This window comes from Scyliorhinus canicula, chromosome 8 (assembly GCF_902713615.1).
Source record: "Scyliorhinus canicula chromosome 8, sScyCan1.1, whole genome shotgun sequence".
Classification (NCBI taxonomy): domain Eukaryota; kingdom Metazoa; phylum Chordata; class Chondrichthyes; order Carcharhiniformes; family Scyliorhinidae; genus Scyliorhinus; species Scyliorhinus canicula.
Window position 1 is genome coordinate 79602583 of NC_052153.1, and position 15110 is coordinate 79617692.

At 42.1% G+C, this 15110-nt stretch overlaps 1 protein-coding gene across 6 annotated transcripts in view; it reads right to left on the reverse strand.

The window, feature by feature from the left end:
* LOC119970344 (aminopeptidase O (putative)) overlaps window positions 1-15110 on the reverse strand; it is a 335542-nt gene that overhangs the window by 118769 nt on the left and 201663 nt on the right. The window contains exons 14-15 of one of the 6 annotated variants that reach the window (XM_038804806.1): window positions 8427-8461; window positions 2100-2217 (exon numbers count right to left, since the gene is read on the reverse strand). The exons of 4 other annotated variants lie outside the window; for them this stretch is intronic. In XM_038804806.1, the coding sequence (XP_038660734.1) occupies window positions 8432-8461 (30 nt within the window). In that variant the 3' untranslated portion in view covers window positions 2100-2217; window positions 8427-8431. Of the gene's footprint in view, window positions 1-2099; window positions 2218-8426; window positions 8462-15110 lie in introns of those variants that run through there. One more of the 6 variants, XM_038804805.1, reaches the window with a different exon arrangement.

The following is a 15110-nucleotide window of genomic DNA, read 5'->3' on the forward strand; positions in this document are numbered from 1 at the left end:
GGCCTCGATGACTCCTTCCTTCAATAGCCTCTGGACCTCGGACCTGATGAAGGTCCGGTCCTGGGCACTGTATCGTCTGCTCCTAGAACATAGAACAGTACAGCACAGAACAGGCCCTTCGGCCCTCGATGTTGTGCCGAGCCATGATCACCCTACTCAAACCCACGTATCCACCCTATACCCATAACCCAACAACCCCCCCCCCCCCAACCTTACTTTTTTTTAGGACACTACGGGCAATTTAGCATGGCCAATCCACCTAACCCGCACATCTTTGGACTGTGGGAGGAAACCGGAGCATCCGGAGGAAACCCACGCACACACGGGGAGGACGTGCAGACTCCGCACAGACAGTGACCCAGCCGGGAATCGAACCTGGGACCCTGGAGCTGTGAAGCATTTATGCTAACCACCATGCTACCGTGCTGCCCCTAGTGGCGACTGGTTTGCAATCCGGGGTGAGGTTCGCAAATAAGGAAGGGGGGTCCACTTTGAGGGATGCGAGGCTGCAGACAGTAACGGGGGGAATAGGGCCTCCAAATCTCTGACTATCCTGACTTGAAACTATGTTGTTGTTCCTGCATTGTCATTCGGTCAACAACCTGAAACTCCCTTCCAAACAACACTGAGTACGTACACAGATGATCTACAGTGGTTCAGAAAGCAAATCTTCATCACTTTCTTAACGGCAATTAGGAATGGGCAGCAAATGCTGCCGTTCAAATCAAATTAATTAGATGTGCAACATCTTGTGAATATGATTCTGCCATCTATAAATAGAAGTTCTTACTTCCTGATCAAGCATTAACAACTTGGATCACATATAATTTTTCATAGATTTCAACGTATGGAGACCAACAGGATGAAAGGTTTATGATTGAATAAAGGAACAAGAAAGAAACTGACAAACAGATCTTAAAATTTCTCCTTAGGAATGGTTTTCGGGGGGCACGGTGGAGCTGTGGTTAGCACTGCTGTCTCATGGCGCCGAGGACCCGGGTTCGATCCCAGCCCCAGATTGCTGTCCGTATGGAGTTTACACATTCTCCCCGTGTCTGTGTGGGTCTCACCCCACAACCCAAAGATGTGCAGGGTCGGTAGATTGACAATTCTAAATTGTCCCTTAATTGAAAAAAAATAATTGGGTACTCTAAATTTATAAACAAAAGGAATGGTCTTCATCATTCTTTGATTGTAGTTAAAATTCCACAAACAAACAGGTCATTGTCCAAACAGAGAAAAGAAAATTGTAATTTTTAAAGTTTTGTGCCAAATGGTAGCCATTTAGAAACCGGAAAAAGCTTGCCCAGAACTGTCAGCTCGATGTTAGCAAAATTAACCCCACCACTTTGTCTGCTCCCTAAACACAGGCATCTTCCTCTGCTTCAAATGTTCTCCCAAATATCCTTTAAAGGGTGCTGTGGTCTCTGCCTCAACCACTACGAATAACATTTTCCCTATTCCTTCTATTTTTTTATACATATAAATATAATATACATACATGCACATATATATGTATAATATTTATAGATAACATACATGTATGTGCATTCATGTTGTTCTTTGAAAGGATTCAGCAACACAGAGCAATCAAAGTTGAAAGCATGCTTTGTGTAATTTCAGACATATCACGTATGGAATGCAGCGAAGAAGCATTGTATACAATGATCAACCTAGGTCTGTAACTTTATTTTTCAATGTCTAATACAAATGAAATAATTACACTAAAGTAATACAGTTTAGTGTTGAAACAACCTTGGAACAATTCATCCAGTGCAAGAAATCAAGACAGTATTAACAAACAGAAAATATGCAATGGCAGGTTAACATTTTAGTGCTGTAATTTCCACAATTTAATGGCAATTTCCATGGTAAATATTTGATATGGTCATACTCCAGTTTAGGCAAATGGCAACGTATCTCACGGACCTCTCACTATGGATGAAGTACAATTACCTTGAAAACTAATGTAAAAGCAAGCAGTGCAACATATCTAAAAATCAAAACAAATATAGCCCAACTGTTCAATGGGACTGAGGATCAAAACCAAACTTGAGTTTACTACAGTGAAACTGATGACTCTCCCACCTGTATTTGGAAAGGTAAGCAGCCTAACTTGCACTGTTCCGGTCAGAACCTAAATTTACCATTTTCTGGAATTCTGTATATGACGGTGCATTCACCACTCCTGGTTCGTAATTTGAAAAGGTAAATCAGCTGCAGGAAAATATATGAACAGCTGCAGTACAAGGAAGATAGTGTAGCACTTCTCATCTGAGCATATTAAAAGCATCTTGGTGTACAAAACATTTTACCGTCTCAGATTAATGACCATGCTTGAAAGTTAACTGTTTCTCTCTCCGCAGATGCTGCCAGACCTGCTTTGTATTTACAGGATGTTCTGTTTTTATTTTGGACTTCTTGCATCAGCAGTATTTTGTTTCTGTATTTTAACTTGTTATTTTTCAAAACATAAGCCATACTGATTGTTCATGTATTGAATTTCCTACCTTAGTCCAGTGACAGATGGAAATCACTGTCACATGCACGTTGAATAAGTTAAATAATAAATAAATAGTTGTCTGGACGGGTAAAGTGTCTCAAACGTTTAAACAACAGATGAAGCTAGCCGTTACATGCTGCTACTATGAGCAGCACATGAGTGGTGTTTTCCACTAACAGGGTGCTGCTGTTAAGCCAAAAGGACATTCTGTCCAATACCCAAATGAGAACTGTGGAAAATGAATTTCAGTGCTGGGTGCGATGCCAGCCATACATCCCAATGGCCGGTGGGGCACATCAAACAGCACATCCACTTGGCTGTTTGTAATAGGCAGAGTTCTGACTGTACTCAACCATCATGCGTTTGCAAAACGTCTTGATCAGAGCCGACTTGTCAGCCAATTGGCACCTCTTTTCTCATGCAGTTTGATCATTTGTAGTACAGAACTTGAGCATTGCTTAAAAAAAAAGTTGTCAAAGCTTTTTGTCTTGCACTCATCAAGACAATTCGCAAGAATACCAAAGGTAAAGGGAACCATTTATACTTCATGAGAGTGCTGATTATTTGGTAAGTGGACTATTGGTATAGTAGAGCTGCTGCCATGGAGAATGCAGTTAACTTATGGCTGACAGTTGACTGCCAAGCTTTGATTAAATTTAACCCAGGCAGGTTAACTCTGATTGGTTAAAGCATTGCCCTGGGGAACGAACCAGAGAATGGCTGTCATCTATTATGTTTAATTGAAACCGGCACATTGAGTGCAAATGTTCTTCCTGTCTACAAAAAACAGGGCCCTGTGTATAGAGTCTAACACACGTAACTACGCTACACTGCACAGGGACATGTTGCTTGATATGATGTGCCAGTCTTTGGGATATACAGCCTACATACATAGCATCACACTGGCACTGAAATTCATATATCACATTACTCATTTGTGTGAGAGGCAGAAGATCCTTTTGACTTGACAGCAGTATCCTTTTAGTGGCAAACATCCTTTTAGTGACAAACATCACTCATACTGCTATTGCTTAGTAGCAGTGTGAAACAGCTAGCTTCACCTGTTGCTCAAGTGTTTCAGATTACATACCCTTCCAGGATAATCGGAGGTAGACTGGGCACATTTCAAGTGATGACTTTGGGCCCATTCATGGGATCGTGAGATAAAAAGCGACCATTGATCTGATCAGGGCAGCCATTATCACACAGGATGGCTTTGATGTTGTGATTAATGTTACAAAATTGTGTTTAAATTGTATTTTATATCTATTGCAGTAATAGTATTAAAATCCTGGATCAAGGTATTTATGTGTTACAGTAATATTATTAAAGAGCCGAGATTATTGTATCCAAAACAGTATGTCTGTTAAAGCTGCAATTAAGGTGCCATAAGAGTGAAGTAATCATTCATTCTAACCACTTACTTGGTTACAGATAAAGGGCTAATGGAAGAATGATTATATTTTGGATGGTTCCCTAAGGGTATAGATAATTTGAAGGATTATGTTTAATCCTAGCTAAGCAGGCCATGTAGCATTTTACTTGGATACAGATGATGTAATTAATGGAAGGAGCCAGGTCTGATTGTAGTTTACAGTTTTGCCAAATGCTGTTACGTTGAGCAGAAGGGTATGACAACACAGAAGTGTACAGGATCTGCTCTTGAAAGGGTCTCTCTCCAAAAGGTTTACACAGATAAGCAAGTAAACCTGTTCCATTAACATTATTTATAAGTGTCATTTGAACTGTATTGGGTTGCTTGGTTGGAAAATTTATAGTGAAGGTGTAGGCCACAAGTTAAGTTTTTCCTTTTACTTAAGAACTATTTACCTGTGAATTGTAGAATTTCAAGGTTTCAATTAAGCTATTTGTGTGATGTTAATGTGGTTAATACTGTGTTAAAAATAATATTTGATTTAACCTAAAAGTTCCCTAAATCACTCCTGGGGTGAAGTATCCTTTCCTCATAGTTTTACAAACTGCAAATTATTGGGATTCCTTATCCCGAATCCTAACATAAATTGGGGTCTAGTCCGGTATACTAACAACGTGTCATATTTCAGCATCAAGCTTGTATGGTGAGAAAATGGCTTGTGCCTTATTTATGAGGTTGCTGATAAGGCCAATCTTATAATTCATGGAATTATACGAATAATAATGCATATATAGACCAGTGAAGGTAGGCTTGCAGTAGAGGTAGTAGAGAATCCCCTGGCAGGTTTCTCAACTAACACATCAAGGAAAGGGAGCTTATTTGACTGATCCACTTAAAAGTGAATTTGAGCAATGAATGGAGCATATTAAGGTGTATAAGGAAATTCTTCCATGAGCTGCAGATTCAAATATAGCAAATGCATCATCTACGTATAGGAAGTATGCAAAGGATAGGAGGTAGTGTATCATTCCATCAAATAAATTTGTGTCTTGGAACCCAACAAAGATATTTGTGAGAGCTGGGGCTAGAGGGGATTCCCTGGCAATATCATCTATTTGGGCACACATGGTGACGTTAAAACTGAATTCAACTGTGTGAGTTGCTGAGTTCTTAAGTTCAATGAATACTGATTCACATAATGGCAGCAGATCTAGATGACCATGATATAGCAACGTTAGATGAACACATAGACATGGCATCGCTATTGAAATGCAAGTTGGCCATCTATTTGGCCAATTCATGTTATGTAGAACTGGTCATAGATAAGATAAGCATAAAGGGATATCTGGTTCATTCCCCTGGGCAATGCCTTGACCAATCAGAGCCAACATGCCTGATTTCAACGTAATCAAAGCTTATCAGTTAATTGTCAGTCATCAGTTAACTGGTACATTCTACATGGCAACACGTCTACCAACCAGAGTCCATTTACCAACTATTCAGCTCTTCTCAAAAAGTACAAATTGTTGTTCCCTTTACATTTGGTATTCTAGTGAATTGTCCTGATGAACAAGATGAAAAGCTTCAACAACATGGGTCTTTTTTCAGCATTATGCAGTTAAATCATCGTGTTCTTTGAAATCTGGCATTCATGTGACTATCCTGATGAATGCAAGATGAGAAGCTTCAACACCATGTCTCTTTTTTTTTAGTAAGAGTAAATGCTAAAAAGCGAAGAAGTCAAAAGTTGTGGCACTGCAGAGATGTGTTCAATATAGGCTACCAATGGAAAACCATTTCCATTTGGTGCAAATGTTCTTTTCCATAATGATTATAATAGACAGAAGAAATTCTCTCTAAAATAAAGCCAACCAAATAAAGGAGCTCTTTTATCCAGAATAACAGCATCATTTGTTAGGGTTTGTGTCACCACCACACCAATCTGCACCACTAACTCAATGATTTCCTGTTGAGACCTTTAATAAACTTCAAGAACTGTGATTGTTATCTGCAGTGCACCAAGTCATCCAACTTTTCAAGTTATTTATCTGGACATAGAGATTCTAACATAGAGGGGTGATATGGCATATTTCATCCATAAAAAAGCAACTACTCCATTCAGCTGATCCCATTCAGACATGGTGCAACTCTACATGCGCATCATAAAACCACCCTCACCCCGTTGCTATGTAATCTCCTGGGAGAGGCAAAAATACAGAAAAGTAGCAATGGACCAATTTCTGGAAAATAAATCTTGGAAATTTCTCTCCAAACTCCAGATGATACTTAAGCAAGTTCTAGAGATTGCTGTAATAATGGGTAATGTTAGCCACTTCTAAACTCAGACAACTTCTAGAACTCCACATGTCTTCTACTCAATGGAGTCATAGAATCATAGACTCAACATAGAACTCCTACAGTGCAGAAAGAGGCCTTTTGGCTCATCGAGTCTGCACCAACCTTTAGAGCAGCCTACTAAGGCCCACTCCCCTGACCTATCCCTGTAACCCCACCTAACCTACACATCCTACACTAACAGGTAATTTTTAGCATGACCAATCCACCTAACCTGCACATCTTTGGAATTCACCCAGCTCCCTTTGCAAGGCCTGTAGTTAATTCTGACCAACGAGTCTCTCTGAAAGTTCATAGATCCTGGAAACTTAAGTCTATGCTTTTGTTTTCAAATTGTGTACTTCTATATTGCCCTTTCTTCATCTAGCTACAATAGCCCAATAATCTACTCTCTTAAAAACATCAATTATATCCTCTCCCTATAAAGTCTACATTTAGATTGTGGAAAAACAACCCTGTACCCAGACTCTGTCCATAGCCATGTCCTAAATGTTGTTCAGTGTATCAATATTTTGTACCATTTGAAACACGAGGAATTGGGAGCAGTATTCACATTTGGACTATACCCGTATTTTATAAAAGGTAGCACTATATTTTGATCTTGTATTTTATTGCTGTAGCTGTATTTCCTTACATTCTACTTACCAACTCTACAGCATTGACACACTGGTCATGGCCATTTAGTATACCAAAAATCATTCGAATGTTTGAAAAGTCCATCAAACCTGTCCTAAACAGTCATGATGTAACTAAGCATGATAACCAGATTACCCTTCACTTATAGTTTTAATAGTAATAATCATTTGTAGTAAAGAACTTGAATATTGCTGAAAAAATACGTTTTGTCAAAGATTTTCATCTTGCAATCATCAGGGCAATCACAAGAATACCAATGTCAGGGAAACAACAACTACCGACAACTCATAGTATAAAGTTGCTGTTGACATTGGTATTCTTGTGATTTGCCTGATGTGTGCAAGATGAAAAGCTTCAACAAAATGTCTTTTTTCAGCAATACTGAAGTTGTAATATTCCTGGAGAGGCTAAAAAAAATAAAAAACACATCAATTTTTATAGAATTTACAGTGCAGGAGACGGCCATTCGGCCCACTGAGTATGCACCGGCCCTTGGAAAGAGCACCCTACTTAAGCCCACACATCCACCCTATCCCCGTACCCCGGTAACCCCACCTAATCTTTTGGACACTAAGGGCAATTTAGCATGGCCAATCCACCCAACCTACACATCTTTGGACTGTGGGAGGAAAGCCATGCAGACACAGGGAAAAAGTACAAACTCAACACAGACAGTCACCAGAGGCCGTAATTGAACCCGGGACCCTGGAGCCATGAGGCAGCAGTGCTAACCACCCGTGCCGCCCGTTTAATCAATTTCAATGAATGGAAGATAAATTTCTCTCCTCTCCAGAAGGTGCTCGGAAAGAGTTGTAAAATACGGCAATAACCAACAGGTACAAACAAAATGTCTTAACCTACCTTTTGTACACAGTGATACTGGCTACTGCAAGAACCCATCCAATCAGCAAACCTACACATCACGAGCTAACTTGTTACAAGAGTCAATAACCTTCTGCATTAAAGGAAAACCTCCAAACATCCAACTTAATCCCAAGTTTGCACAGCTTTTATAAATGATATTTCCAAAAATATTTATTTCAAATAGTCAAATTGTCCACACCAACATAATCTATTACTTTCATAATTTAATCGAACACTTCAATTTAACTCCCCAAAGCTTATGATTTTCTACAATAAGAATACCTATTCCTGAGACTAAAGGCTTTTAAACTGGACACCATTCCAGGAGCCCTCCTTTGAATCATATCCAAAGCCTCTGTATCATCCACCGCACTAGGGAACCAAAACAAACATGGTGCCCCATATAAGGCCTCACTAAAGTCTTTTTGAATGGCACTAACATTCTTTTAGTTTAGTCTGGATTTGTTCTTATTATATACTCTAAACCTCTATTAATAATCTTCTAATTAGCCTCATGGCACTAGTTGTGTACATTCAGGGACTCGTACTGTCATAGCCAGACACATTTACCTCTAAAGAGACATCAATTCTGAAGCAAATATTGCAAATACGTTTTTAGCATTAGCTTTGCCCACATGTAGCACTACATTTATCTACATTAAATTATATCTGCCAGGTGTCGGTTCATCATACCTGGATCAAATTGTATCCTTTCTTCTCTTCTTAAGCTGCAAATATTAGAACAGAGCTTCAGACCGTCATGAACTTGTAGACAGTAACACAAGGCATCATCAGCTAAATGATTAATATACAGTATGAAAAGCAGCAGTTCCAACTGCAGAACCCCAGTGGTAACCAGCTTTCACTTCTATTAATAGCATCAATTAATTCCCTCTGCCTGCACGAACAAACCAATCCCTATCCAATACAGGATCACGCTCTTCTATCCCACAGGACTCTGTCCTATAAAGTATCCTAATTGTACTGCCCTTGTCAAAAGCTTTCTGAGTGCCCAAGTACCTTCATCTATTAACCTATTTGTCACCTTGAGACTTGATTTTCTTTACGAGAAGCCATGTTGGAGACTTGATTTTCTTTACTAGAAGTCATGTTGCGAGTCACAATTCCAGGCGTCATCCACAGTATTTCTAACGATCCCTTCCAGCAACTTTCCAACAATTGAAGTTAAGCTAACAGTTCTACTTAAAGGCAACTTGTAGAATTTGATGTCGCTGTCCGAGCCATCTGTTTATGCCACTGAAATCCACATGGTGAAGGTGTTATTGTTAGGCAGTGTTTCAGGACACCGATGGAATGGCAATATTTTCCCAAATCAGAATGGTGTATGAGTTGGAGGGGAACTTAAGAGGTGGTGGTGTTCCAATGAACCTGCTTACCTTGTCCTTCTATGTATCAACGGTTGCAGATTAGGAAAGTGCAATCAAAGAAACCTCAGCAAGTTGCTGCAGTGTATCTCAATAGTGACACTGCACCCGCGGTGCTCCAGTGGTAAAGTGAATGATGTGACTGCCGATCAAGTGAACTACTACGTCCTGGATGATGTCAGGATTTTTGAGTATTGCTGCAGGTGCACCCATGCAGCTAAGTGAAAAGTATTACTGTCAGGACACCCTGGGTTAGTGCGCGGTCCTTTCCAGCCCCACTTGACCCAGAGTTGCAACACAAGTGAAATTAGATGTTATTTTAAAATACCTGAGGTTCTTGGCTATGCTCAATAAACTGCAGTCACCAGATTTGCAACCTAACACAAGTAACCTTTTATTATGTACAGTGCTTTAATTAAACTGACAGAAAAATGTAATTGACTATCTAATACCCTTTTCCCAACACCCCCCTTTCAAACTCTATCTCTCTCTATACACATACACACAAGCAACACAGAAGGGGAAAAAGTGATTAAGAGGTAAGGAAAATATTAATAAAAATATACGGATAAATGATCTTAGATGCACTAGAATGGCTTCCAGTTAATGTCTTTCTGGAGTTAAAGTTTTTATGTCATTACTTCTTCCTTCTAGGCTGGAGATGGTTCTCTCTGGCAAAGTTATCTACTTTCTCAGAGAGGGAGACGGTCCTTTTCACTTCCAAGGTCTAAACGTCTGCCCAGTTCTCTCACAAGGTATCACGCAGGAACCAATCACTGACTGTCGTCAGGCAGAACACTGTCCCTGACCAACCCACAGGTTGCCAGCCAACCACTTGAACCAACTTCCTCCAAAGCTGGTTCCTAAGATTCCCTCAGCGCCAACGAGTCGGTTTCTCCTCTCCAAAATACAAAACCTAGGAACACTATGTTCTGACAAGCAGGGGGCTTCAGCTTGAGTGCTCCGCTTATAGGTACATTCTGAATATGGGTGCACAGACCAAAAATAATTTAAAAAATTAAAAGAGAACGAAGGAAATAAATAGGAAGAACCCTTACATATTACACTCCTGATTTGTATCTATAGGTGTTGGGAGAGGTTTTGGGATGTGAAGTGAGTCGCTTGCTGCAGAATACTCAGCCTCCAACCTCCTCTAGTAACCATGGCATTTGCAAGGCTGGTAGGTGTAGCTTCCTGCTTCTGACTTGCTGTCCTCTTGAAAGTCTCCTTCCAATTTATGAGAACAATCCATTCTCCAATGAGTTTTAAAATATATACTGGGACTTATCTGAAACATTCCCCCATTTTGAGCACTCTTGGATGAATGTCATCAAGCTCAGAAGCCCTATCAAATTTGAAACTCCATATTCTTGCTTTGATATTCACCATTTTAGCATTACCAATATATAATTTAGTTGGCCTATCCTCTACACTGGATGATTAATCAGTAGGTCAATGAATACTAATGAAATTCAAATCCCCATAATAAAAATTTTAACCTTTGTAATTTGTGCCAAAGTCTCCTTGTTCGCGAAAGGCTCCTTGTTCTAGAGGACAATAGCAGATGCCAGAGTTTATTTTGGAACTTCTGGCTTGAACTAACAATAGCAATCCCACTCTTACTCTTTAGAGGCTAACCTCATATTGTATACACATGCCTGAAATGAATGACCCAAATGTATCACACAGCATTTATCAACATTGAGGCATGTGCCATACAGTCCCTAATTTATCTGAATTAATCTACAATCTATTTATTTCATGTGTAGTCCTAACTCATATTTGTAACATCAGCAAATCTATGAATTGTACTACTAATGCCATCATAAAAAGAATTGCTAGAGATAGAGAAAAGCCATGATTGAATGGTGGAGCAGACTCGATGGGCCGAGTGGCCTAACTCTGCTCCTATGACTTATGGAAATCCATCAGCAACTACTTCAATGCAGGGTTGCCCACCATTAACAAATACGTTCTGATCATTTGAATGATAAAATTGCAAATCAAATTGTGACATTGTGATGGAGGCAGAACAGAGAGTGACGTAGCTATGGAGACAGGACGGAGAGCAGCATAGTTGTGGAGGCAGGACGGAGAGTAGCGTAGCTGTGGAGGCAGATCGGAGAGCAGCGTAGCTGTGGAGGCAGGACGGAGAGTAGCGTAGCTGTGGAGGCAGGACGGAGAGTAGCGTAGCTGTGGAGGCAGATCGGAGAGCAGCGTAGCTGTGGAGGCAGGACGGAGAGCAGCGTAGCTGTGGAGGCAGGACGGAGAGTAGCGTAGCTGTGGAGGCAGATCGGAGAGCAGCGTAGCTGTGGAGGCAGGACGGAGAGCAGCGTAGCTGTGGAGGCAGGACGGAGAGCAGCGTAGCTGTGGAGGCAGGACGGAGAGCAGCTTGGCTGTGGAGACAGGACGGAGAGCAGCGTAGCTGTGGAGGCAGGACGGAGAGCAGCGTAGCTGTGGAGGCAGGACGGAGAGCAGCGTAGCTGTGGAGGCAGGACGGAGAGCAGCGTAGCTATGGAGGCAGGACGGAGAGCAGCGTAGCTGTAGAGGCAGGACGGAGAGCAGCGTAGCTGTGGAGGCAGGACGGAGAGCAGCGTAGCTATGGAGGCAGGACGGAGAGCAGCGTAGCTGTGGAGGCAGGACGGAGAGCAGCGTAGCTATGGAGGCAGGACGGAGAGCAGCGTAGCTGTAGAGGCAGGACGGAGAGCAGCGTAGCTGTGGAGGCAGGACGGAGAGCAGCGTAGCTGTAGAGGCAGGACGGAGAGCAGCGTAGTTGTGGAGGCAGGACGGAGAGCAGCGTAGCTGTGGAGGCAGGACGGAGAGCAGCATAGTTGTGGAGGCGGGATGGGGAGCAGCTTAGCTGTGGAGGCAGGACGGAGAGCAGCGTAGCTGTGGAGGCAGGACGGAGAGCAGCGTAGCTGTGGAGGCGGGATGGAGAGCAGCTTAGCTGTGGAGGCAGGACGGAGAGCAGCATAGCTGTGGAGGCACGACGGAGAGCAGCTTAGCTGTGGCGATAGGACAGAGAGCAGTGTGAGGAGTACGGAGAGCGGCATCACTGGAGGCAGGATGGAGAGCGGTGTAGCTGTAGAGGCAGAACGGAGAGCAGCGTAGCTGTGGAGGTAGGATGGAGAGTGGCATAGCTGTGGAGGCAGGACAGAGAGCAGCGTGCAGAGCAACGTAGCTGTGGAGGGAGGACGGAGAGAAGCGTACTGTGGAGGCAGGATGGAGAGTGGCGTAGCTGTGGAGACAGGACGGAGAGCAGCATAGCTGTGGAGGTAGGATGGAGAGCCGTGTAGCTTTGGAGGCAAGATGGAGAGCAGCGTACTGTGGAGGCAGGATGGAGAGTGGCGTAGCTGTGGAGACAGGACGGAGAGCAGCGTACTGTGGAGGTTGGATGGGGAGCCGTGTAGCTTTGGAGGCAAGATAGAGAGCAGCGTACTGTGGAGGCAGGACAGAGAGCAGCGTACTGTGGAGGCAGGATAGAGAGCAGCATTGCAGTGCTGGCACACTCTGTTGCAGTGGAGGTAGGGTCAGAGAGCATTGTGGAGGAGGCAGTGTGGAGAGCAACATCAGGTGGTGGCAGGACAGAGAGCACGCTGCAGTACAGGCAGGACGGAGAGCATGGCTCGATAGAGGTAGGATGGAAAACAAAGTCACGGTACCGGCAAGTTGGAGAGCAAACGTCAGGAGGCAAAGGCAACAAAGGGGGGCAGTGGGAAGAGAGGAACTGAGTGTGACAGTGTAAGAGCTGCAAGAAAGTGTGTGTGAATGGGCAAGCCGAAGAAAAGCAAGTCTGTGGCAAAACCTTCAAAGTGAAACAGTCAATGTTAAATCGATATACTGACACTACTTTATTAACGATATTAAACTGAAACAGCATTAAGTGAGCATTTTATCAAATGTTTTTTTCGGGGGAAATTCAGGTGGACAATACTACTTTCTCAGTGCACCTTATTCAAGCCCTCCTGAAATCTAGCCCTAACAATTAATTTATCTGCAGCAGTGATTTCGCTAGTCAAGTTAAATTTGATAATGCTATGATTGCTATCACCAGAGTATTCTCCAACATGGAGTTTTAACTCCACTTCCAGATCTTTGCTCAGATGAAGTCTAGTAACCTATTTCCCTTAGTATTCTCTCCAGCATGCTTTTCCAAAAACATTATTCAACAATATCAGCTCTGCCCCCTTCAATACTTGCTCTCTCTATCTAATAAATTAAGTAATTAAGATTCGCCATTGTACATACACTATCACACAATGCAACCCTCTTCATGTCTGAACAAAATATCTTGCCCTGATCACCCCCTGATGTGCAGGTGGATGATCCAACTAGGGCCAGCTATTTGACCAATGCAACTAAATTGCTTCATCTTTTCCCTGCAGACAAGTATCATCTCTCTCGGTAACAATTAAATCCTCCTTACCAAATAGAGCTACATTCTACTCTGTCCTTTCGTATCTTTCTGTATTCTGGAAACTTTTAATTAAAAAGTAATAATTTTTATTTCACAACTTCTTGATCAAAGTTAGCAATGCAAGAATTCTTAAAACTATTCAAGCGGAAGGGAGATTTTGTTGTGGCAAACTTTGTGCCAGCATGAGAACATTTATTAAATATAAGCAGTGACCAGATGTGTGTCCTAAAGTAGCTGGAGGGAATGTGTGCAAAGCTTCTCCTTCATTTAGGACACTTTAGAAGTTCAGCTGCTGCAGATTCAGCAAGGAGGGTAGTCATCCTTGAAACAGAAGGACAAATGCTTCAATGTCCTTATTTTAGGTCAAATGACAATAATTCAAAAACAGGACCTTGGAATGTTTTTAGCACTTAGTGTCTTTTGCTTTCATATTGGAGCTGAGGTTCTGTGGCTTAATCCAGAGAATACCATGAAAATCACAGATCCTCATCTCTATGCTTCTGACATGATACAAAAGGTAATTATAGTAATGATGTCCCTTTGCACAATTTTTGTGAATGTTCTCTGTTTCACCTGAAGCTCTCCTCTGACAACTTGAAACTGTATCTTTTGTTGTCCACCAAGATATGACAATTTAATATGTAGATATTCCTAATTAAATTTGCACTCATAATGAGACATGTAGTTCAACCTGATCCAGTGTACTTTTGGAAATCCCAGTCTTAGACCATCTTCCAGAGAGAATGGCTTACCTGGCTCTATGTTAGAGTCCACAGAGCACCATACTGCCAAAGAGGTGGTACCGTATTCCAGGGGTGAAAGCCAAGTGACCTCGTAATTCAATCCCAGCTGAAAGTCTTCTTTCTCTCTGGAGCTGTGTGTCAACACAGAGGCAATGGCAGAATCTTCAGCACTTCTGAAGCTGCAGCGTACTGTAAAGCAATCTTGTCTCATAATTAATTGTCTACAGGAAATCTGGCCCATAACAGAAGAAGGTGCTGTCTTGTCTCCATATCCTTAGCAACTCTTACAGCAACTGTAACCAATCACTGTTTTGTCGATGTTCCATTTTTGTCAATGTTCCCTGTTGATTATTCTTGTGCCTACTATGTACGTACTATGTACGTTCCTCGGCCACAGAAAAATACTTTTCACTGTACTTCGGTACATGTGACAATAAATCAAATCAAAATCTTTCCATTGCCCAGAGTGGACTAGTCTCAGAGAGAAATGTGGCTCTCTTCACATCGCCTACAGAAAGTATCAGGGAATCATCTCTTCTTTTTCTGGTTCACATGAATTTTGTTGTTTTTATTCTTCGTAGTTTGCATTAATTGAAATCTCAAATCTTCAGCTGTTTCTGTAGTGTAGTGGTGAAAGGTCCCCTGTTCGTAACCGGGCAGAAACATCAAATGCTTCTCATTAGGGCAGCACGGTAGCACAGTTCCTAGCACTGCTGCTTCACAGTGCCAGGGTCCCAGGTTCGATTCTCGGCTTGGGTCACTGTCTGTGTGGAGTCTGCTCGTTCTCCCAGTGTCTACGAGGGATTCCTCCGGGTGCTCCGTTTCCTCCCAC